This window comes from Cetorhinus maximus, chromosome 2, assembly GCF_964194155.1.
Source record: "Cetorhinus maximus chromosome 2, sCetMax3.hap1.1, whole genome shotgun sequence".
NCBI classification, from domain to species: Eukaryota; Metazoa; Chordata; class Chondrichthyes; order Lamniformes; family Cetorhinidae; genus Cetorhinus; species Cetorhinus maximus.
The window spans coordinates 29,647,367-29,670,810 of NC_135880.1; the positions used below are offsets into that span (position 1 = coordinate 29,647,367).

The following is a 23,444-nucleotide window of genomic DNA, read 5'->3' on the forward strand; positions in this document are numbered from 1 at the left end:
GCCTGGTGCTAGAGCTGAAATTCTCACACAGGAGAGATTGCTGGATCACTCAGGAAGACTTACATCAAGACCAGTGGTGAGCAGTCTTGCTTAGCGGCTGATCCCAAAATTTGGACCATTATGTCCAGGAACTTCCTTGGAACTGCTCCCGCTCCACTACTGTAACTTTGCCAGAAGTGCAGCAGAGTGTAAACGGGGATTCCACTGCACTTCTAAAGAAGCTAGAGTGGCAGAACCAGAGCAGCTGCTGGGAAATTCCAGGCCATTGTTTTTTTTTGAAAGCCTGACTCTGTGAATCCACCTAGTTTATTCAGTGAATAGCTAGCTGACTTGCATATATCAGAGATTTACAACTCTTGGTCTGTTATAAGCTACACGACATAGGCTGGGGCAGCAGTAGTATTATTACACTTGGCTCCAGTGCCAGGATTCCCACTCCTAATTGCTACTCGGTGATCCCGTCTGGAATTTCACTTATGTGAACTTCTGATGAAGATAAGGTTGGACTCCGATGCAATGTGCTCTACAATGGAATACACCCTGAGATTTAATAGCGTGCCACCAGTCACTAAAAAGGCCCAAACTCTGGACGGCAGCCCCCCAGGTGGCCAGTTGGGAGGCCGGCTTTGGTAAAAGACTGTGCCAGTCCCATGAATATCGGGGCTGTGATGCCAGTGGTGAAAATTAATCCCGTGACTCTACGATCTCTTTTTGTAATCGTTAATATTCCAATTGGAATGTAAGAAAATGCATGCAAATGAGTGGGGTCTACCTGAGATGAAAGGCCCATAAAGATTTGTGATGGTGCCAACGTCTGTCCAAAATACTTAAAAAAAGCCATGACTATGAGGTATAAGTTAGGGTGGGGTCTCAATCAGGCAGAAGTTCAAGGTCACACCAGATCCAACTACACAATAATTCCAAAGGAATTTAATCCCAATGGCTGTGATTCTGCCAGGCCGACGGGGGTCTTGTCCACCGGTCGGAGAACTGGCAGGGAACCCCCAACAGTTCTTGGGGGGGGCCCAAAGGACCGCCGTTGGGCCTTCCCCAAGATTGAGGTCCCTGGGTGCAGAAGTGCCCCCCCGCCAAGAGCTGCCAGCCAATCACAGACTGGCTCATTGCCGTCAGTGGGAGTGGTGGCAACTTTTTTTTAATTCATTCACGGGATGTGGGCTTTGCTGGCTGGGTCAGCATTTGTCTCCCATCCCTAGTTGCAGTGCACCCACCAGAGACCCACGATCATTGCGCGACCCTGGATCATTGCGCAACCCCAGACTAAAGACGAAGGTGAGGTGGGAATTGAGGTGTGGGGGTTGTGAGAGTAGATGGCCAGTGGTGGGTGGGTGGGGCATGGGGCAGGGGGAGGCGGTGGTGGTGTGGTTTGGAGACAAGGGGAAGGGGGTAGCTCTCAGCAGCTCCTCCCTTCCCGATGCCGCATCTCTTGATCGGGCCAAGAGTGCCTGATATCGAGGGCGACCCCCCCCGTCCCGTTACATTCAAGTTTACTTTCCAGTATTTCGTATCAGAAAAGCATTTTTCAACCTGAGAGCTTTTAGAGGCTCTTTTCTGAATCATGTGCACAATTGTTTACACTTTTCCTGATTTTACGTTCCCAAGCATTGCTCTAATTGCTTCCTAAACCTGTTTTATTCACTTCACCTGTTGTTGATAGTGCAGAGTCAGATTTTGTTTGTTCTTGTATAGAATCCAGGGGTGAGAGTGGAGCTGTCTTCCGAATTTTTAAAAAAATTTTGGGTAGCTCTTTGTGCATTCTAAATTAAAAATTATCACTAAAAACATGCTTTTGAGTTTAACTTCACTTTTCTGAAGATAAATTAAGAAACCTTAACAAAATATTATAATCAAGGCAGATTAAAGAGACAGATGCGCATTGAGCAATACATTATTTGAATGCAATGCTGTATTCCCCTCTGGATAATCTACTCTTCAACTTCACTTAAATTCACTGGAGTTCACTGACAGAACATGAGCTTGGCCAGAGTTTCCTCAGGATGTTCTTTCGCTTTCTGGCATTTGTACTTTTTCGATCGTTTTCCCCACTGCCAGTTAATGGTTAGGAAATGTTTGTTTTATTCCCTTTGAAGATATGTAATCAAGAATGCCCGGATTGCAATGTTCTGCATTTCCCAATATGCTGCAATATCATACAGAGCAGGAATATCCCAGGTTTGACCCCCCAGTCTGTGCCGACTAAGCTGACAGAGAGGACAATGGAATTGATACATTTGCTTCAAGCGAAGGAGGGGAAAAATCAGGCTGGAATTTGAGTCTGATTATTGTACGGTGACCCCTGATGGATGTCTGTTTGGGTGTGACAGGTTTGAACCTGTTATTCCGTAGATTCAATGGTTGTGATAGTTACTGGGCCCCATTGAAGAATGGGTACGTAACTGAAGCACCAGGCAATCGTTAGTATCTGTGGAGCTGAACCTCAGCAATTCAGCATCTGAATCTGCACTTTTAAGAAGGGAGAAATGGGAGAAACAAAACTTTAAAGATTTAATTTGCACTTATTGCTACTGCTCTAATCAGTAATGGATAAAGGCTTGGCAAATGGAATTCAAATACAGATCAGCTGTGATTTAACAGGATGGTGGAACATGCTTAAAGGGTTGAGTGTTCTAGTTTTCCTGTTGATGTGAATGTGACTAAATCAGAGGGTATAAATAGATATAAATGAAAGTTCATCTCCTTACTGTAGCACCGAGTGAGGTCTCCCATAGAAACATGGGGATGGATTTTACGCTCCTCTGCTAGTGGGTTTGAAGGCAGAGGGGCACATAAAATCCAGTGGGTGGATTCTCATCTTCTTTACATTTACCCTATCAAACCTTTTCATAATCTTAAAGGCCGCAATTACGGCTCAGTAGCTCAATTTGCTAAGACTTTTGGGGATCTCCAGAATCACCTTGTTTCCAGTGGGGTTCCGCAGGGCTCGGTGCTGGGGCCCTTGTTGTTTGTGGGGTACATAAACGATTTGGATTAAAATGTAGGGGGGTATGATCAAAAAGTTCACAGATAACACGAAAATTGATAGGGTGGTAAATAGTGAGGAGGATAGCCGTAAACCGCAGGAGGATATCAGTGGACTGGTCAGATGGGCAGAGCAGTGGCAAATGGAATTCTACCCGGAAAAGTGTGAAGTAATGTACTTGGGGAGGGCTAACAAGGCAAGAGATTACACTTTGAATGGTAAAACTCTGGAAAGTACTGAAGATCAGAGGGACCTTGGTGTGCATATCCACAGACCCCTGAAGATAGCAGGGCAGGTAGATAAGGTGGTTAAAAAGACATATGGGATACTTGCCTTTATTAGCTGGGGCATAGAATACAAGAGCAGGGAGGTTATGCTGGAACTGTATAAAACACTGGTTAGGCCACAGCTGGAATACTGCTTGCAGCTCTGGTCACCACATTATAGCAAGGATGTGATTGCACTTGAAGAGGGTGCAGAGGAGATTTACCAGGATGCTGCCTGGGCTGGTGGTCTGAGCTATGATGAAAGATTGGATAGGCTGAGGTTGTTTTCCCTGGATCAGCGAAGGTTGAGAGGGGATCTGATAGAGGTGTATAAGATTATGAGGGACATAGATAGGGTGGATAGGAAGGCACTTTTTCCATTAGTAGATGGGTCAATATCCAGGGGCCATAGATTTAAGGTAAGAGGTAGAAGGATAATAGGGGAGTTGAGGAGAAATTTTTTCACCCAGAGGGTGGTGGGAATCTGGAACTCACTGCCTGAAAGGGTGGTTGAATCAGAAACTCTCATAACATTTAAGAAGTATTTAGATATTCACTTGCGCTGCCATAGCCTCCAGGGCTATGGGCCATGTGCTGGAAAATGGGATTAGTGTAGTCAGATCTTTGTTGACCAACGTGGACAACCCAATATTTCAGACCATGTCCTTCCTTCCTAAATACTCTTCCAGTCCCTCTTAAACTGTATAAATGGCCTCTTTCTGTGCTGTAAACACCTGAGTTTATGAGATTTAACTGACCATTAATGAAAGCAAATCAAAATGCAGCTAAGCATGGGCTGAATTTTGCAGGCACCACAGTCCCTGCCAGCCCTGGCTAAAAGGTCAGTGGGGAGGGGAGCCAGTCCATGATCCTGAGAGCTGCCCCGGAGCAATTTAACGCTGGGAGTAGGGTTAATTGCTTTAGAAGTGAGACGTCTACCCCTAACTGCTTTAAGGCAAGGCTTCTACCCCTATGTTAGGCAATCGAATTCCCTGGCAGCCCTGTAGTCTCCGCAGTGCCAGTGGGAATGCTGGCAACTTCTGGGACTAAAAGCAGTCCCGCCTTGCCAAGGAGCCCAGGTAAGTCTGGGGTTGGGGGTCTCAGCGAAGTGGGGTGAGGGGTGTGTGGGGCTGAGTTCAAGAAGCCAGGATGGAGGGTTAGAGGGGGGAAATGAATTTGGATGGCAGGAGTGCCTCCGATGGGCCCGGGGGGTCTGCATAGGAAATTCCCCCCCACCCTTAACTAACATCAGCCTGCACAGCTAACGCTGGCAAGCTTCCCACATGGTGTGGGCATCCACCCATCATGGGACACTAATTGGCCACTTAAGGGCCTCAGTAGGCCCAAGAGCAGGCAGGCCACCCAACACCAACACCTGTAAAGTTTCAGAAAGGTTGGTTGAGAGTGGGAAGGCCACCCGTTAGTTTTTACGTGCTCCCCGCTTTCAAACCTGGTGGCAGGGGTGCATAAAATCCCTTTAAAGTATCTGGTGGACATGAGAACCTAATGTCCAGCCAAGTCCATATTGGCAGCGTGCCACCCCTGTGAAATCTTCCAAGAGGCAGCCTCCTAATTGGGCCTGAATTGGACTAATTGACTGACATCTCTGTGGAGCGGGCAGCTGACCCTGTTCCCAACCCCTCCTCTGGATAAATCTCCAGGCACTGGGAAGCTGTCCGCACATGGCTGCTCCCTATTTTTCCAGCCTTCCCCTCCTCCAACGCCATCTCTACAGGGCTGGGTTAAAATCCAGCACAATATTTCAGACCATGTCCTTCCTTCCTAAACACTCTTCCAATCCCTCTTAAGCTGTATAAAATTGTAGTATTGCAGATGAGGAAATTCATTCCTTCGTGCGACTGATTTCACAATGGTGACTCTGGCGGCAGCAACACATCAGCTGCAGAACCTGGTTGAGGATTATTACAGAGGTGAATGAGAAGTCACAAGTACCTTTTCCCCGAGGCTCAAACTGGCACAAAGGGATCTGTGGTGGTCACAACACCTACAATTGTGTGGTCACCATGCACACAATATCCTGAAGAAACTGGAAAGGATTGTTTTTGTACCCTTTCCTAGCACAGTAGCATTGAGTTCAGTTGTAGTACCCTTACTTACCATCATCCTGCCAGAGATTAACTAGTTGAGCACAGACTGAGGACCAAGCTAGGATGTCATTGATTTATTTGGGTCAGTGCCATGCTAGTAAATGTACCAGTCAAGTTATGAGATGCTTAGCTTCTTAATGTCTAACTTGCATCCCTGATAGTTATGGCAAGAATTATCACTTCCAACAAAGTGTCTCGTAAATGCAATGTTTAAACATGTTAGGAGTGTTACTGTAGGAAAACATCCTAGCTAAAATTTACCATCACACTGGAATTTAGTGCATGCTTTAACACAGCTCTTGTTTTAAAGTCGGGTTTTCTTTTGTAACTTATAACTTTGATTTATAGGTAATAAGCACATAATCAGAAAAGGAATCGAAATAGGCACTGAATTCAGTAAGAAATTAGCTAAAGGTCAAAATCCAATGCTATAACATGTCTTGAGGTTGAATTTTACAGCAGCTACAGACTCTGGAAGCCAATTATGTAAAGAGCAGTCCCATATGTTGTTCTTCTGGTTGTATCCAGTAAAATACGTTTGGGGATTGTGCCAAATCTATTTTGCAAAATAACGTATTTTCAAGTTCAATTGCAGCAACGTATTGCAAGTTGTGGTAACTGGTAACATTTATTGGGGCTTCTACAACTGCCTGAAGTACTTATATATGCAGATAATGTATGAGACACATGAACTGTGCAGGTAGGTGGTTAGTTCAGTGCAGTGGTGTGGTGTTGCAGTAGAACAAGGTAGAACAAGTTCTCCCTCATCAATCTTCTGTGGTGAGTTCTTGCCGAAACCATAGAAGGTGAATGGAAGTAACCTCAGTGCAGGAACAGAAGCTGATAAAGTATTGTGCAATGATGTCAAAGTATAGTGAGACTGCCTTACCTCTAACCGAGAAATTATTATTGGCATTAACAGCAGATGCTTGCTTAATGCTTTCTGGTGACACCCCTTGGTTGTCTCCATTTTGGCTGAGGTGTTAACCCATGTGGGCAGAGTGAAGTGTGGTACATACAATGCCATCTTGGACATATATCACTGCTGTTCCTGGTCATTGAGTCAAAGGCCAAACTGCGGGAGTACCTTGATCACAGGCTGCAGCAGTACAAGAAGGAGGCTGCCTATCTCCCAGATCCCCGTCTGCCAATATCAGCAACAATAATATTGAGTCTCGTACCTTCTTGGTAGTTTTGAATCCTGTTTAATGCCTGTCTCACTGGTAGCATTCCACCCTCTGAGTCGGAAGTAATAGGAACAAATCCCGTTCCGGAGACTTGAGCGCATATTCTGGGGGTGACATTTCAGTTCCGTGCTGAGGGAGTGTTCCGTTGTTAGAGGGTGCCGTCTTTCAGAAGAGATGTTAAACCAAAGCCCCATCTGCCTATTCAGGCGGATGCAAAAGTTTCCAGGGTACTACTTAAAGAAGTGCAGGGAGTTCTCCTGGTATCTTAGCTATCATTATCTCTCAACCAACTCCACTACAGATGATTTGATCATTGCTGGTTGCGTGACCTTACAACTTGTCAGCTGTTTTTAACCACATTATGACAAAGCCATTTCGAAAGTACTGTATTTCCTGTGTAGTAATTTTCCAGGACGTCCTAAGGTAGTGTTCTTCGTTGCAAGGCCTGCATGCCAGCGGTGGCTCCCATCCTCACTAAGTGCGACTCACCGACTCTCCCTTTCCTGTCATCTCGTTGAGCGTCACGAGATTTATTTTAACGCCGTTTCCCATGTGAATAGCCTGGTGCCACTTTGGAGCAGCCTCTTGCCGCTCCCCGACCTTTGAGTCGCGGCCTACCCCTGTCCCCGACCTCCGAGTTGCAGTGGGATCTTGAACGGGAACACAAGTCCAGGAGAGGGAAGTGGCAAGAGGGTGAGTCAGGGAGTGAGAGGCTCTGTGAGAGGTTGGGTCAGAGACGGGGAAGAGGCTACAACTCGAAGGTCGGAGAGGGGGAGAGACCACAATGCCGAGGGTTGGGGCGGAGGAGGATCTGCAATGACCAGGAAGATCAGGGAGCAGGAGGTTCAGGAAACAGGATTGGCGGCAGACAGTGGGTAACTTAAGTAGAAAGTTGCATTTTTCTTTTAAAATTAAATAAGTTTAAAAATATAACAATTGTTTCATTTACCAGTGAGGGAATTTGGCAATGTAGAATATTGCAACTTAAGAAAGTTCTGCATTATTCAGCTTTTAAAAAGTTTACTTGAATAGGTGCATTTTTAATGTCTTATATTTTCTTGGTTATTGTCTTATAAATGCTGTATTTTTAAAATTGTACAAATGTATTTATTTTTAAGTATAATATGTGATTTTGTTTTAGTTACATACACTGCATTACATCATGAAGGAGTAGTAGGCAATGCTAATTTAGTAAAGTAGTCCATTTGGCTCTCATATTGCATGCTTTGCTGAAGTGGCGGTTGCTTGAAAAATAGGGAAGACAACTGTCCTAAGGACTTAAAAGGTGCAATAAAAGTGAATGTCCTTTCTTTTCCTTTTAAGAGCTGGAGGCTCTTAAGAGCATCAAGAATCTGGAATTAAATAAAAGCAAAATACTGCGGATGCTGGAAATCTGAAACAAAAACAGAAAATGCTGGAAAAACTCAGCAGGTCTAGCAGCATCTGTGGAGAGAGAAACAGAGTTAAAGTTTCGAGTCCTTATGATCCTTCTTCAGATGTCTGAAGAAGAATCTGGAATTTATCTCTTTGACAATGCCTGATAAATTTAAAATTACATTCATGTTAATAGGCAATTAATGAATGAAGGAAAATCTTGTCTAGTTGTTCTTGAGCAGTGTGAAGTATAATTAGAAAGTGAAGCCAATTTGTACCTGCATTGTGCTACATTTGACAAGGAACAACTCTGCCACCCTGAGTCAGCATTCAGATACCGCATATGCACTCTTCGATATTTTATGTAAAGACAAATATATATACATTTATCAACACAGCTGTGAAGCTACTTTCCAAAATCTACTCAGCTCAGAGCAATTAGAGAATTGTAACTACAGTTCTTTCACCATTATGCTGAGTTATACTGAAACTTAATTTCTGGGCTATTTTTAGGCTTTTTTATCCACATGTGCAAAGAAGTAATGTACCGGGAAGAGTCATTGATTCAATTAATCCTGTAACAGCAGTCAGTGGCTGTCTGTCTTGCACTTCACATGTTGAATCTTAAAAGTAACGTGTTTCATTTCGTCACAGCCAGAATTTATGTGTCCCTTTTATTGCCTGTGATCAGTATGTTTGCATGTAAAGGATGTGTGTTTTCTTACCTTCATAGTGATTGTCCTGATTTAAATAATCCCAGCACAAGCTTTTTGTGAGCTGTTAAAAAAAAGTTATTTATTATCGCACACTTTCCCTGGATGTTTAAAACACAATGGCCTGTAAATTCCTAGGGAGTGGCAATTGAGTCAGATTGCCACTCTGCTCTAAAGTTCTTACCTGGAAATCCAGCCGATCCTATCACGCCCGACCTTCCGACTCCGGCTGGGTGAGACCTGGGCAGTGCAGTGCGTCCTCGGGACCCAGCACGAGGGATGTAGAGTTGAAGGTAGGTAAGCCACACAGCCTTTTCTTATGGCGTGAGCTGCCGTAAGCCATGTTTAATTAGGGTTCAGCCAGGTCGGGTCAGACCTTGGGGGATGGGAGAGTCCAGTTTGGCCAGGCCTTGTGGGGGATGTCGGGTCGGATTGGGCTGGGCCTGGGGGGGAGGGTCAATCGGACCAGCCTTAAGGCGTGTCTTGTTGAGCTGGGCTTTGGTGGCGTGGGGAGAGGTTGGGTCGGGCCTGGGGGAGGTAGTCGGGTGTTGGGGGAAGTCCTGTGGGATGGGGTCAGGAAGTCACATGGGGGGTCTTGGGGGAGTCCTTTGTGGGGGGGAGTGGGGAGTCCTGTGGAGGGTTGTGGGGGAATCCCTTGGGGGGGGAAGTGGGCGTGTCCCGTGGAGGGGTGTGGTCAAGTCCCATGGGGATGTGTTTGGGGAGTCCCCATGAGGAAGGGGCAGTGGGGGAGTCCATTTGGGAGGGCGGGGGTGGGGGTTGTAGTCCTGTGGAAGGAGGATGGGGGAGTGTCTTGCCCCCTTGAGGGGGAGGGTGCCCTGTGGGAGGGTGCTGGGGGAATCCTGTGGGTGTGGTATTCAGGGAGTGTGGGAATCCGATAGGGGTTTGCGGTTTGGGGTGAGTCCTGTGGGGACATCACTGTAGTTCTGTACAATAATAAGTCAGAAGTGGTTTTAATTCTTCTAACCTTTTTGTGAAGCACTTTGGAACATGCTGAAGATGTGATATGCTCTATAAATGCAAGTTTGCTCTGGAATATGGTTTGGTCTGCTAATCAATGAAAGGTCTGTCATGTTATGTAAGATTGACACAGGCCTGCAGTTAATGTGGGACAGTTTGACAGATTATATTTTCTAATATGTATAATTAGGCCATCTGCCTACTAACTGATACTGTTGCTGAGTTTTAGCTTAGCAGCTTTCTGAAAGAAAATGCCATCTTGTTCTCAGGTCACAAGGGTTCCGCACACAGTGGGATGGATTTAATGGCTGCGGCGACTGACCCTTCTACTGGCTAGAAAGTCGATGGTAACCCCGCCGCGACCATTCTCAGGGCCTACATAGAATTTAAAGTCAATCAGGTACCCACCTGCCTCACATCGGGGCCCCTGATGCTTGCACGATGAATGCCCTACCTCCAAGACCTAGGGGTGGGACTGCCGACCTTGACATTTCCCGCCCCAGACTTACTTGGGGGGGAGTCAGGAAGGTGACACGCTCTCTATTCCTCACCTTCCCATCTATTAAATGGCCCTGCTCCCAAAATCCCAGCCTGCTCCCTGGGAGGGGGGCACTAAAATCCACCCATCTTACCTCTAGACTGGCACCTCCTCCATTACATGCCACAGTGCTGCCTCTAGAGAGGCCCTTGAAGTGCCAAAAAACGCAAACTCCTGATTCTCATTTTGCACTGCTTTGCACCTCCACTTCAGCAGCTACTTAAGCTCCCTTTGCCTGCTCAATGGATGTGAAAGTTCCTGTGGTACTATTTGAAGATGAGTAGAGTTTTCCTTGTGTCCTGGCCAACATTCCCTGATTATCTGGTTGTTGTCTCTGATGTTTGCGGGTCCTTGCTGTCTGCAAATTAGCTGCCACGTTCCTACAACATTGACTGCACTTCCACAGCACTTTGCTGACTTTGAATCACTTTGGGACGTTCTGAGGTCATGAAAGGTGCAATAGAAATGCATTATTTTCCTTTTAATATTGATGCTTCAACCAATACCACAAAACAGATTAACTGGTTATTCATTCATTTGCTATTCGAGGGACCTATCAGTCCATAAATTAGCGTACAAAACAAGAATGGCTACACTTTAAAAGTAATTATTAGTTTTCATTTGTTTTGGGATGCCCTGCAAGTGGTAATGAGATATTAAATGAATGCACGTGCTCTTTTTCTTTCAATTCTCGCTTGAACCACTAGATGGTGTAAATCCCAGTTATTGCATCTGAATCTTATCGGGTTTTGTTCCCGCCGGCTGTGTGAACTGAAATCTAGTTCATGCAAAGTATTAGTGACATACCTGTCGCTGTGTCTAGGGAAGAGAAGTTTTTAAGCTCCTTCACTGGAAGTATCAGAAATGCATCAGGAGAGCCAGACACTCCAGTAGATATTGACACCATCATTTTAGATCCTGAAGCAGAAGATGTTGATCTCAACCGCTGCAAAATTGGGAAAATAGAAGGATTTGATGTACTGAAGAAAGCGAAGGTGCTGTGTCTTCATCACAACCTTATCAAGACCATTGAGATCCTTGAGCTTGAGCATCTGATAAAACTCCGAGAGTTAGATCTGTACGACAGCCAGATCAATGAACTAGAATAGTACAGTGAGTCCCCATTTAACAGTGCCCGTTTTACGTTGTTTCGCTTTAATGTCGGTAAATTAATAGGACCCGTATTCTTGTTTAGCATTGCAAGATTTGTTTTAAAGTTGTTTCGCGCCAATCTGACATCGGGCTGTGTGACGTTATCAGTGCCAATCTGTAGCGGCCTCTCCCAGTCCCTCACCCTTTCTACTGCTGCCGCTGAACCTCCCGCTCTCTTACTCTCCCATTAGCCACTTCCATCTTCAGATCTGACCCGATGCCGGAACTCCGGGGTTGTGAAAGCGTGGGTTGCGACAGTGCAGAAGTGCTGCGCTGGAGCTATTATAATTGATTTTTAAAAAATATATATAATAGTATGTGAAACCAGGAATAAGTTTATTTTTGGTCCTTAACGCTGTCTGCTGCGCACATTTTCACCACTCCTTACTGCAAACCAGTCCTCAGGGCCTGAGCGCCACCACAGCTATTGTACTTATATTTTTTTATTCATTGTATTTTATTCATCATGGGATGTGGGCATCACTGGGTAGGCCAGCATTCATTGCCCATCCCTAATTGCATTTGAAAAGGTGGTGGTGAGCTGCCTTCTTGAACCGCTGCAGTCCATGTGCTGTTAGGGAGCGAGTGCCAGGATTTTGACCTAGCGACAGTGAAGGGACGTTGATATATTTCCAAGTCAAGATGCCGAGTGACTTGGAGGGGAACTTCCAGGTAGTGGTGTTCCCATCTGTCTGCTGCCTTTATCCTCCTAGATGGTAGTGGCCGTGGGTTTGGAAGGTGTTGTCTAAGGAGCCTCGGTGAGTTCCTGCAGAGCATCTTGTAGATGGTACACACTGCTGCTACTGTGTGTCGTTGGTGGAGGGAGTGAATGTTTGAGGATGTGATGCCAATCAAGTGGGCTGCTTTGTCCTGGATGGTGTCAAGCTTCTTGAGTTGCTGTTGGGACTGCATTCATCCAGGCAAGGGGAGAGCATTCCTTCACACTCCTGACTTGTAGATGGTGGATGGGCTTTGGGGAGTCAGGAGGTGAGTTGCTCTTGGAAGGATTCCTAGCCTCTGACCTGCTCTTGTATGTTTCTTGCCACTTGTCAGCCCAAATCTGGATATTGTCCAGGTCTTGTTGCATTTGGACATGGACTGCTCCAGTGTCCGAGGAGTTTTGAATGGTGCTGAACATTGTGCAATCATTAGCGAACATCCTAATGATGGAAGGAAGGTTATTGATGAACTAGCTGAAGATGGTTGGGCAGGACACTACCCTGAGAAACTGCAGTGATGTCCTGGAACTTAGATGATTGATCTCCAACTACCACTGCCATTGTCCTTTGTGCTGGGTATGACTCCAACTAGCATAGAGTTTTCTCCTGATTCCCATTGACTCCAATTATGCTAGGGCACCTTGATGCCAGGCTCAATTATATGCTTTTTAAAAAATATTCATTCACAGGATGTGAGTGTCGCTGGCTATGCCAGCATTTATTGCCCATCCCTAATTGCCCTTGCTGAGGGTCTGGAGTAACATGTAGGCCAGACAAGGTAAGGACAACAGATTTCTTTCCCTAAAGGGGGATTAGTGAACCAGATGGGTTTTTACAACAATCAGCAATGGTTTTGTGGTCATCATCAGACTTTTAATTCCAGGTTTTTACTGAATTAAAATTTCACCATCTGCCATGGTTAGATTTGAACCCAGATCCCCAGCACATTACCCCAGGTCTCTGGAAAGTAATCCAGTGATGATATCACTATGCCACTGCCTCCCCACCACCTGTCAAGGGCAGCTACTATCACCTCACCTCGGGAGTTCAGCTCTTTTGTCCATGTTTGAACCAAGGCTGTAATGAGGTCAGGAGCTGAGTGGCCCTGGCTGAACCCAAACTGAGCATAAGTGAGCAGGTTATTACTAAGCAATTGCCACTTGATAGCACTGTTGATGACCCCTTCCATTACTTTACTGATGATGGAGAGTAGATTGACAGGGCGGTAATTGGCCAGGTTGGATTTGTCCTGCTTTTTGTGTACAATACATACCTGGGCAATTTTCCACACTGCCGGGTACCAGTGTTATAGCTGTATTGGAATAGCTTGGCTAGGGGCGCGGCAAGTTCTGGAGCACAAATCTTCAGTACTATTGCCGGAATATTGTTAGGGCCCTTAGCCTTTGTGGTGTTCAGTGCCTTCAGCCGTTTCTTGATATCACGTGGAATGAATTGAATTGGTTGAGGACTGGCATCTGTGATGTTGGGGACCCCCAGAGGAGGCCGAGATGGATCATCCACTCGGCACTTCTGGCTGAAGATTGTTGCAAATGCTTCAGCCATTTTGCACTGATGTGCTGGGCTCCTCCATCATTGAGGATGGGGATATTTGTGGAGCCTCCTCCTCCAATGAGTTGTTTAATTGTCCACCACCATTCATGACTGGATGTGGCAGGACTATAGAGCTTAGATCTGATACGTTAGTTGTGGGATCGCTTAACTCTGTCAATCACTTGCTGCTTATGCTGTTTGGCACGCAAGCAGTCCTATGTTATAGCTTCACCAGGTTGACATCTCATTTTTAGGTATGCCTGGTTCTGCTCCTGGCATGCCCTCCTGCACTCTTCATTGAACCAGGGTTGATCCCCTGGTTTGGTGGTAATGGTTGAGTGGGGGATATGCCGGGCCATGAGGTTACAGATCAAGAACAATTCTGCTGCTGTTGTTGGCCCACAGCGCCTCATGGTTGCCCAGTCTTGAGTTGCTCGATCTGTTCAAAATCTATCCCACGTAGCACGGTGATAGTGCCACATTACACGATGGAGGGTATCCTCAATGTGAAACCAGGACTTCGTCTCCACAACGACTGTGGTGGTCACTCCTACTGATACTATCATGGACAGATTCATCTGCAGCAGGCAGGTTGGTGAGGATGAGGTCAAGTATGTTTTTCCCTCTTGTTGGTTCCTTCACCACCTGCCGCAGACCCAGTCTAGCAGCTATGTCCTTTAGGACTCGATCAGCTCGGTCAGTAGTGGTGCTACCAAGCCACTCTTGGTGATGGACATTGGAGTTCCCCACCCAGAGTACATTCTGCACCCTTGCCACCCTCAGTGCTACTTCCAAATGATGTTCAGCATGGAGGAGCACTGATTCCAGGGTCACATCTTGAAAACCCACTAGCCCTGTGCAGACCATCTTTCTCCTTTTGACATTCAAGGTTACATATGCCACAAAGTTCTTTTTTTAAAGTGATTTGAGTCAAAGACTTAAGTTGAAACTGCTCCTTCTGCCACTTGGCACACATCTCCAGAGGCCTCACTCAAAACAAGGGTTCAGGAAAGAGAAGCAGGAGCATTCAAATAAAAACATCGATTATAACAGCTGCAGTCTGGCACCTCTACACCGTCGGGACCTGCACCTTCACAACCTCGGAGCTCTGGCTTCGGATTGGATCTGGATCTGGACCTTGAATGGGAACGTGGGTTCAGGAGAGGGAAGCATCATGCAGAAGAGTCAGGAAATGGGAGGTTCGGCAGGAGGGTGAGTCAGGGAGTGGCAGAGGCCGCCAGTCGGAGGATTGGCCACAAGAGGGTGGGTTAGGAAACAGGAGAGACTACGTATCGGAGGGTCAGTGAGAGGAATGGAAGACAGTGACAAGGGGTGGGGGTCAGAGAGCAGGATGTGTGGCGAGTGGAAGGTTTGGGAAGCAGGATAGGCAGTATGCGAGAGGTAAGTAGAAAGTTACTATATTTCTTTTATATTTTAAAACTTATCTTATTTTAAAAGTTATCTCATTTACCAATATAGGAATTTAGCAATATAAAGTATTTTAACTTGCAGGATATGTAATGTTTTAATGTTTATTTCTGATGAGGAAGGTACTGCAGTTACATTGATTATGATGGGAAAATGTGAGTCTCTTAAAGTCATTTCACTTAAAGTTGCGATTTTCAGGAATGCAACGACAACTTTAAGTGAGGACTTGCTGTGGTAGTACCTAGGGCAGCTGGCAGGGCAGTGAGCTGCACAACTCCCAAATTTCCAACATAGTTAATTTGAATGATTGAGCAAGACTCCTGGGTGAGCTGCACATTTGGCCGGGAGGTCCAGTTAAAGGGATGCAGAACCATGAATTGGGTGTGTGGAGGTATTTGAGAGTCAAGGACACTCTTCCCAAAGGAGAGCAGTGCAGCAGGTAGTAACCAGACTCAACACTGTGTACACTACCTATAGAATCATGGAACGGTTAGGGGGATCCAGCAAGGGAAAGACTACTTTTACAATTGGGATGGGACAAGTGCGCAGTTGATCTAGCCCCATTACTCCATAGGTCATACCATTAGTTCAAAAGTTTAATTTACTCACCAACGTGGCCAATTGTTTACCTTCACTGCTGGGACCCAGAGTAAAAGAGATTTTAACCAGGCTTCTTTCAATAAACAGCAAACCAATTAGTTTATTATGAAAACAAAATTCTGATGAAGAGTCATATGGACTCGAAACATTAACTCTGTCTTCCCCTCCACAGATGCTGTCAGACTTGCTGAGTTTTTCCAGCAATTTTTGTTTTTGTTTTAGTTTATTATAAAACCAGTCTTGTCAAATAGAAAAGCAAAGCTTATCAACATCCAGCGTGGAATATGAAATTATACTAATTACTCTTTCAAGATACTGTAAACCTCTCTTTCTCACACACACACACACACTCACACAATAATGAAAACAAAATAGAAATGGAGGAATTCAGCTAATAGTTCAAGGGCAAAGGATAGACGGTGGAGTTCTTGAAATGGCTTCCAGGTTAAATGGTTGGTCTGGCAAAACAATCAATGACTCTCGCACCGCTTTTCAGGCAGACTCATGGAATACTCGAGGGTACTCTATTCCAACATGTCCAAGCATCTCCAGAGCAGCTTATACTACCCAACAGTATTGCCCAAAAGTATTGCACGCCGATAAAGTAAAACTATTGCACAAGTACTTATCACTCATGCTAAGCCCTCACACAACCTTACATTTCTTTCTTTGCATCTCATACATCCTGATTTCTCAGGCGAGCACACTGTCAAAATGCTAGGTAGTACTGACATCTCCAAATCATTCAAAACAACCTGGCTGCATGATGTTCAGTTACTTAGTGGCACTCAAGCTGGCAGATTTTGCACCTGTCTGTCACTGTGCTTGTTCTCCTTCTAACTTCCAACCTCTCAATATAACCTTTCTGCTGTTAAACACCTCAAAGGCACAATTTCTGCCTGGAGAAAAGGCCTCTCTGGTTAGGAATAGCCACTTCAAACACGTTTGCACTGACCAGCTCGAGAAGCTTTGGCAGAGTTGTTCAATCTCCTTCCATCAGTAATGGTCAATCTGGGCAATTTGCCTTGGGGACAGGCATATCCCCGCCGATCAATCTCAAATAGTTCTCACTTGTCCTCTAGATCTCCAAGGGAAAGAGGAATCACCCCCTAAATGGTAGGGATTGTTGCAACTCAGATTGAAACCAGTAGATGGCGAAAAGAGACAAGAATACTGAGCTGTACCTTAGTAGCATATTTAGGTCATTTGGTTCGACTGCTGCTCCATGCATACTGCTTGCTTGTGAAGCTGGTTCTTGGGAGCAGATATTTCACTATTATTATCCTGAGGGAAAGCTCAAATATACATCAAATTTATGTTTTGCTTTCAACATATGAAACATTCCACAATCCTTTACAGTGAGCAAAAATCTACTCTTCTAAACCTTGGGACAATAAAAAGGATGATAGAAAACTTGATCCAGAAGATTAATTTTGATATGCGTTGTACTTGTACACTGCAAATGAAACTCTAGAAAGCTTCCTTTTGGGACTAAACATACTGTGGTAATTGCATTCCAGGGTCTCATCTTAGTTTGAATGTTATACCTGAATAAAATGGTTCAGAGTCTGAAATGAAAACGTCTATTACATTACCACATCAATTTGTGTGTTATCAGATATAATTAGCTTCAAGAAGATTTTCAAATATAGAGAAGAGGCAAAGGGATCAGGGAAGGAGCTCCATAAAATCGCCGTGAGGCAGCTGAATGAAGGTTTTACTATTGACGGTGAAGCAAGGGGAGGAGTGATATAAAGAAGGCCAAATCCAGCGACCAAAATTCATGGGCAGGTCATGAGGCTCGAGGCAAGGTGGAATATGAAGACCCCAGAGATTTGAACACAAAATCTAATCCAGCCCTCCAGTACTGTGCTTTTGGAGGGGCAGCCTTTTGAATGAGACGTCAAACTGAGCCCGTCTGCCCTCTCAGTTAGGTATTTTGAAGATGGGCAGGAGAGTCCACCCTAGTGATCTGGTCAGCATTTATCCCTAATCTAACATCACTCAAACCGATTAACTGCTCATTGTCACATTGCTGTTTGTGGGAGCTTTCTGTGTGCAAATTGGCTGCCACATTTCCAACATTACTGTGGTGCTTTATTGGCTATAAAATATTTTGGGTCATGAAAGGGTTGTATAAATATTATCAAGTCATCTTTTCTTCATGGAGGGGAGTGAAGATTTTAATTTCAATGTGTTAACAAGTGAAGGGAGCACTCAGTAGAGTACATACCTCCAAGCTGTGTTAACTCAACATCATTGCAATCGTTCAGCTTGAGACATTTCCGTGCCTGGTTGATGCTCTGTAACTACAAAGCTGAAAATGAAAATCTTTTTACTAAGACCTTCTATCTCACTGAGGAGGCTTCAGGCCGATCCACATCAAACAACCCGCTCTGAAAACTCTGCTCAAATTTTGACAGCTGTGACAAATTGCACCGTGGAAGCTAAAACAATCCACAACATTCTAAATAAATCAACCCATAAAATTTTAAAAGAAAAGGCAAATTTTCTCCATCTCCCAATGATAATGGGTTCTTTAAAAAATGCCATGGGCAGAATTTTACCCCCGTCGAGGGGGAAGTTAAAGAGCGGGTGCGCGGAGGCGTACCTCTGATCGGCGCCCGCGGTTGGGGGCGCGCCGCCATTTTACGTGGGCGGACCAATTAAGAGCCGCCCGGCATGACGTCTGCACAGAAGCGCTATGCGCTCCCTGTGCGGGCGAGGGGGAGTCCCTAAACCCGAGAGTGCGCTCTTTCGCGCATGCGCATGAAAGAGTGCACTCATCTCCCTGAGGCTAAGTGCTGCCTCAGGGAGATCGGCTGCACATTGAAAAATATTAAAAATAGAAAAAAAAATTCCCTGACATGCCCCCTCATGTGACAGTGTCACATGAGTTGGGACATGTCCATAACTTTTAAAAACACTTTAATTAAATTTTTAAAAACCTACATGAAACCTCATCCTGCCAGTGGATGAGGTTTCATGCTTTTTCTAATTCCCACCGGGGCTCCTGGCCTGCCCGCCAACCTTAACGTTGGACGGGCAGATCCATTAATTACTTTAATGACTCTGTCAATGGCCTCAGTTGGCCATTGACAGGTCGGCGGGCGCACAGCTGATTTTGCTGAGTCCCCGCCTACCTGAAAATTTAAATGGCGCGTGGTGACGTCGGGAGTTCTGCCCGACATCATCCCGCTTCGGCAAGTGGGCCCCGCCTCCCGCTTGCCAACAGGAAAATCCTGGCCCGTGATCCGGATGCACATCTTTGCCAGTAACTAATCAGTTCTTCCTTGGATCATACCCTACCTGTGTGCCAAGTTTTGTTGAAATCTGCCATTAGCTTTTGACAAATTTTGTTTATGGACAAGTAGGCTAACGGGAATGAAACATTATCTTTGCCACCTTCAGTGGCAGAGCCAATATGAGCATAAGAGATGGAAGTATGAGAAGACCATTCAGCCCTTTGAACCTGCTCTGCCATTCAATAAGATGATGGCTGATTTTCCACTCAGCTACATTTTTCTGCAGTATCTCCATACCCCTTGATTCCCTTAGTATCCCAAATTCTATCTAGCTCTGACATGAATATACTCAACAGTTGAGCATTCAGAACTCACCTGGTAGAGAATTCCAAAGGTTCACAACCCTTTGAGTGAAGAAATCTCTCCTATCTCTGTCCTAAGTAGCTGACTCCTTATTTTGAGACTCTTAGCTCTCGACTCCCCAGCCAATGCAAACATCTTCCCATCCTCCCAGCATCTACCCTGTCAAGCCCCTTAGGAACTCCACAGCCCAGATCTTCCGGTCCCAATATACTGAGGGCTGCAACAGAATCAGAATTTCTGGGGAGCCAGCTCATGCTGGAATCCTGAACTTCTGGCTCACCAAAAATGCCCCCATGGGAGTTCTCACTCCTATCAGCATACAAACTTGGGCCGCTTGCCCGGTACTTGCCTAGTTTTTTTACTCTGATTTATTTAGTGCTGTTCTTTGCAGTTGTAGAGTCTGCTAGGAGCAACCCTTTAAATCAGGGGGAGTGCCTTCACGCTCCTGTCACCCCTGGTAGCGTTAAACCCTCCCGCCACTCACGCAACCTCGGCTCAAATCCCACCTCACTACCCCTCGCTTAGACCCTTGCTGTGACCTCACTTTCCCACACCTCCACCCATCACCACTGCGCAACCCCCCCCGCCCCTTCCAACCGCCCACCCCCAGCACCCGTGGCTCTTTGATTCTGTCAAAGTTGGACCAGACTCAGCGGTACTGTTGGATGAAGAGAGAAACTGCAAAGTTCAAATAAATAATTCTCTCAAAGCGTGAGTACAGGTAGATAAAACCATAGAAAAGCCATGGACTTTTGGGGTATTAATATGATTCTAACTGTGTCACTTTGCTATGATGCAAGATGACCGGTGCATTGGTTTATATAACAACAACAGCTGGCTCCAGCTGGAGTGCTGTGTCCCATTCTAGGCCCCACTCTTTGGGAAGGATATGAAGATTTTGGAGACGGTACAGAAGAGATTAACTATACTGGTTCCAGGGATGAAGGATTATAGATACGTGGATAAACTGGAGGGGCTGGGGTTCCCTCCTTGAAGCCGAGAATTATAGAATTGTAGAATGGTTACAGCACAGCAGACAACCATTCAGCTTGTTGTGTCCATGCTGGCTTTCTGTAAGAGCCATTCAGCTAATCCCACATCCTTGCCCTTTGTAGCTCTGAAATTTTTTCTTTTCAAATATTTATTCAATTCCCTCATAAAGGCCTCAATTGAATCTGTCTCTACCACACCCTCAGGCAGTGCATTTCAGATCCTAACCACTTGCCGCATGAAAACGTTTTTCTGCATGTCGCTGTTGCTTCTTTTGCCAATCACCCCTAATAGTGTTCTTGGTTTCTTGACCCTTCACCATGATTTTGGACATCTCTATCAAATATTCTCTCAACTTTCTCTTTTCTAAAGAGAACAGCTCTTGCTTCGCCAGTCTATCCTTGTGACAGTCCATGTCTCTCATTCCCGGGACCATTCTTGCAAAACTTTTCTGCACCCTCTCTAATGCCTCCTAGTCCTTCCTAAATTTTGATTCTCAGAATCAGACAAAATACTCCAGTTTAGGCCAACCCAATGTTTTATAAAGGTCCACCATAAGCTCATTTCCTTTGTACTCTATGCCTTGATTTATAACACCCAGGATCCCATATGCCTTGCTAACTGCTTTCTCGGCCGGTCCTGCAACCTTCAACAATTTGTACACATATACCCCCAGGTCCCTCTGCTCCATTACCCCCTTTAGAATTGTATCCTTTGCTTTATTTGCCTCTCCTCATATTTCCTACAAAATACCACTTCACACATCTTTGCATTAAATTGCATCTGCCACGTGTCTGTCAATTCCACCGGCCTATATATTCCTCTTGAATTCTACCACTAGCCTCCTCGCAATTCACAATGCTTTCAAGTTATGTGTCGTCTGCAAATTTTGAAATTGTGCTTTGCACATTCCAGTCCAAGCCATTAATATAGATCAAGAAAAGCAGTGATCCTAATACCCACCTCTGAGGAACCCCATTTTACACTCTTCTCCAGTCTGAAAAACAAGTGTTCACCCCTACTGTGTTTCTTGTCACTCAGCTAAACTCATATCCAAGCTGCCACTGTTTCTTTTATTCCATTGGCTTCAACTTTGCATGATAAGCCTATTATGTGGCACTTTATCAAATGCTTTTGGATGCCCATGTACACAACATCAACTGCAATACCCTCTTCAACCTTTCCTGTTACTTCACCCAAAACTCAATGAAATTAGTTAAACATTATTTGTTCTAACAGCTCTTCCGTAATCAAGGTTCAGCTGACTGGCCTGTGGTTGCTGTGTTTATCCTTACACGTTTTTTGAACCAAGTTGTAACATTTGCAGTTCTCCAGTCTTCTGGCACCATCCCTGTATCTAAGGAGGATTGGAATATCATGGCCAGTGCCTCTGCAATTTCCGCCTTTCCTTTGTATCCCCGGATGCATCTGAACCGGTCCTGATCGCTTAGGAAGGCGAATGGCATGTTGGCATTTATTGCAAGAGGAATGGGATGTAAAAGTAGGGACGTTTTACTGCAGCTGTGCAGGGCCTTGGTGAGACCTCATCTGGAGTACTGTATATAGGTTTGGTCTCCTTATTTGAAAAAAGATATAACTGCTTTAGAAACAGTTCAGAAAAGGTTTACGTGACTCCTTCCTGGGATGAAGGGCTCATCCTATGAAGAAAGGTTGAACAGGTAGGGCCTATATCCATTGGAGTTTAGAAATACGAGAGGTGATCTCATTGATATATAAGACCTTGAGTGGACTTGAGAGGATGGATATCCAAAGAATGTTTCTTCTCATAGGGGAGGCTAAAACTAGGGGACATAATTAAAGAATAAGAGGTCTACCTTTGAAGACAGAGATGAGGAGATTTTTTTCCTCTGAGGGTCATTAGTCTGTGGAATTCTTTTCCCCAGAAAGTAGTGGAGGCTGGGTCTTTAAATTTATTCAGGGTTGAGTTAGATAGATTTTTGATAGACAAGAGAGTCAAGGGTTATGGGGTCAGATAGGAAGGTGGAGCTGAGACCACAACCAGATCAGCCATGATCATATTGAAGGGGCCAAATGGCCTACTCCTGTTCCTAAGTCCCATGTTCCAATGTTATCAATTTTAACTGCAGCCAGCCTTTCTAATACCTCTTCTTTATTAATTGTTTGCCTATCCAGTGCCCGCCTCTTTCATTGCAGCTTTGGCAGCATCTCCTTCCTTGGTAAAGATAGATAGAAAGTAGTCATTTAGTACCACACTGTGCCCTCTGCCTCTCCTTTCGCTACTCCTGTACTCAAATCCTCTTGCAATAAAGGCTAACAAGTCTTCCTTTTGATCCCTTCCCCCCACCCCACCCCTACAAGGGTTATCTGTACCTTGCTCGTCCTGCTTTCTACCCTTAATGTCACCATTAGCACATTTCTTAGCTAATATCACCACCATCAACACCCCTTTGTCCTTTTGTCTATGACATCTTTTGGCTGCTATCTCCACCAATCACTGGCCCTCTATCCAGCTCTACCTGTCCCCCCACCTCCTCAAACCAGCTTATATTTCACCTCTTTTCTATTTTTCCTTAGTTCTAGTGAAGAGTCATACAGACTCGAAACGTTAACTGTGTTCCTCTCCGCCGATGCTGTCAAACCTGCTGAGTTTTTCCAGGTATTTTTGTTTTTGCTTCGGATTTCCAGCATCCACAGTTTTTTGCTTTTATCTTCCTAATTGCTTGCTGCACCTGCATGTTAGCTTTCAGTGATTTATTGACTTTGGATTCTCTTTCATGTTGGCTGCCAATTTTTTCTTATACTTTTTGCTGCTCTTGTTGCTTTCTTAATTTCCCCTCTGAACTTTCTAAATTCAGCCTGGTTTTCACTTTTATTCTCAACCTGACATCTGTTAAAGACACCTTTTTTTCTGCTTTATCTCACTGTTTATCTCTTTCATCATCTTGGGAGCTCTGGCTTTATCTTTTCTACCCTTTCCCCTCTTGGGAATGTACCTCGACTGAACCCAAACTAGCTCCTCTTTAAAGGCAGCCTATCATTCAATTAGTTTTGTCTGGTAATCCTTGATTCCAACTTAAAAACAAAAAACTACTGCGAATGCTGGAAATCCAAAACAAAAACAGAATTACCTGGAAAAACTCAGCAGGTCTGGCAGCATCGGCGGAGAAGAAAAGAGTTGACATTTCGAGTCCTCATGACCCTTCAGCAGAACTGAGTAAAGTTAGGAGAGGGGTGAAATATAAGCTGGTTTAA

At 45.0% G+C, this 23,444-nt stretch overlaps 1 protein-coding gene across 5 annotated transcripts in view; it reads left to right on the plus strand.

Annotated features, from left to right (window-relative positions):
• The window catches only part of LOC144692864 (storkhead-box protein 2-like), a 320,994-nt gene that overhangs the window by 78,349 nt on the left and 219,201 nt on the right, over positions 1 to 23,444 (plus strand). Inside the window, exon 1 of one of the 5 annotated variants that reach the window (XM_078561995.1) lies at positions 2,192 to 2,342. The exons of the other annotated variants lie outside the window; for them this stretch is intronic. Within the exon in view, the coding sequence (XP_078418121.1) occupies positions 2,318 to 2,342 (25 nt within the window). The 5' untranslated portion in view covers positions 2,192 to 2,317. Of the gene's footprint in view, positions 1 to 2,191; positions 2,343 to 23,444 lie in introns of those variants that run through there. 5 annotated transcript variants of the gene reach the window in all.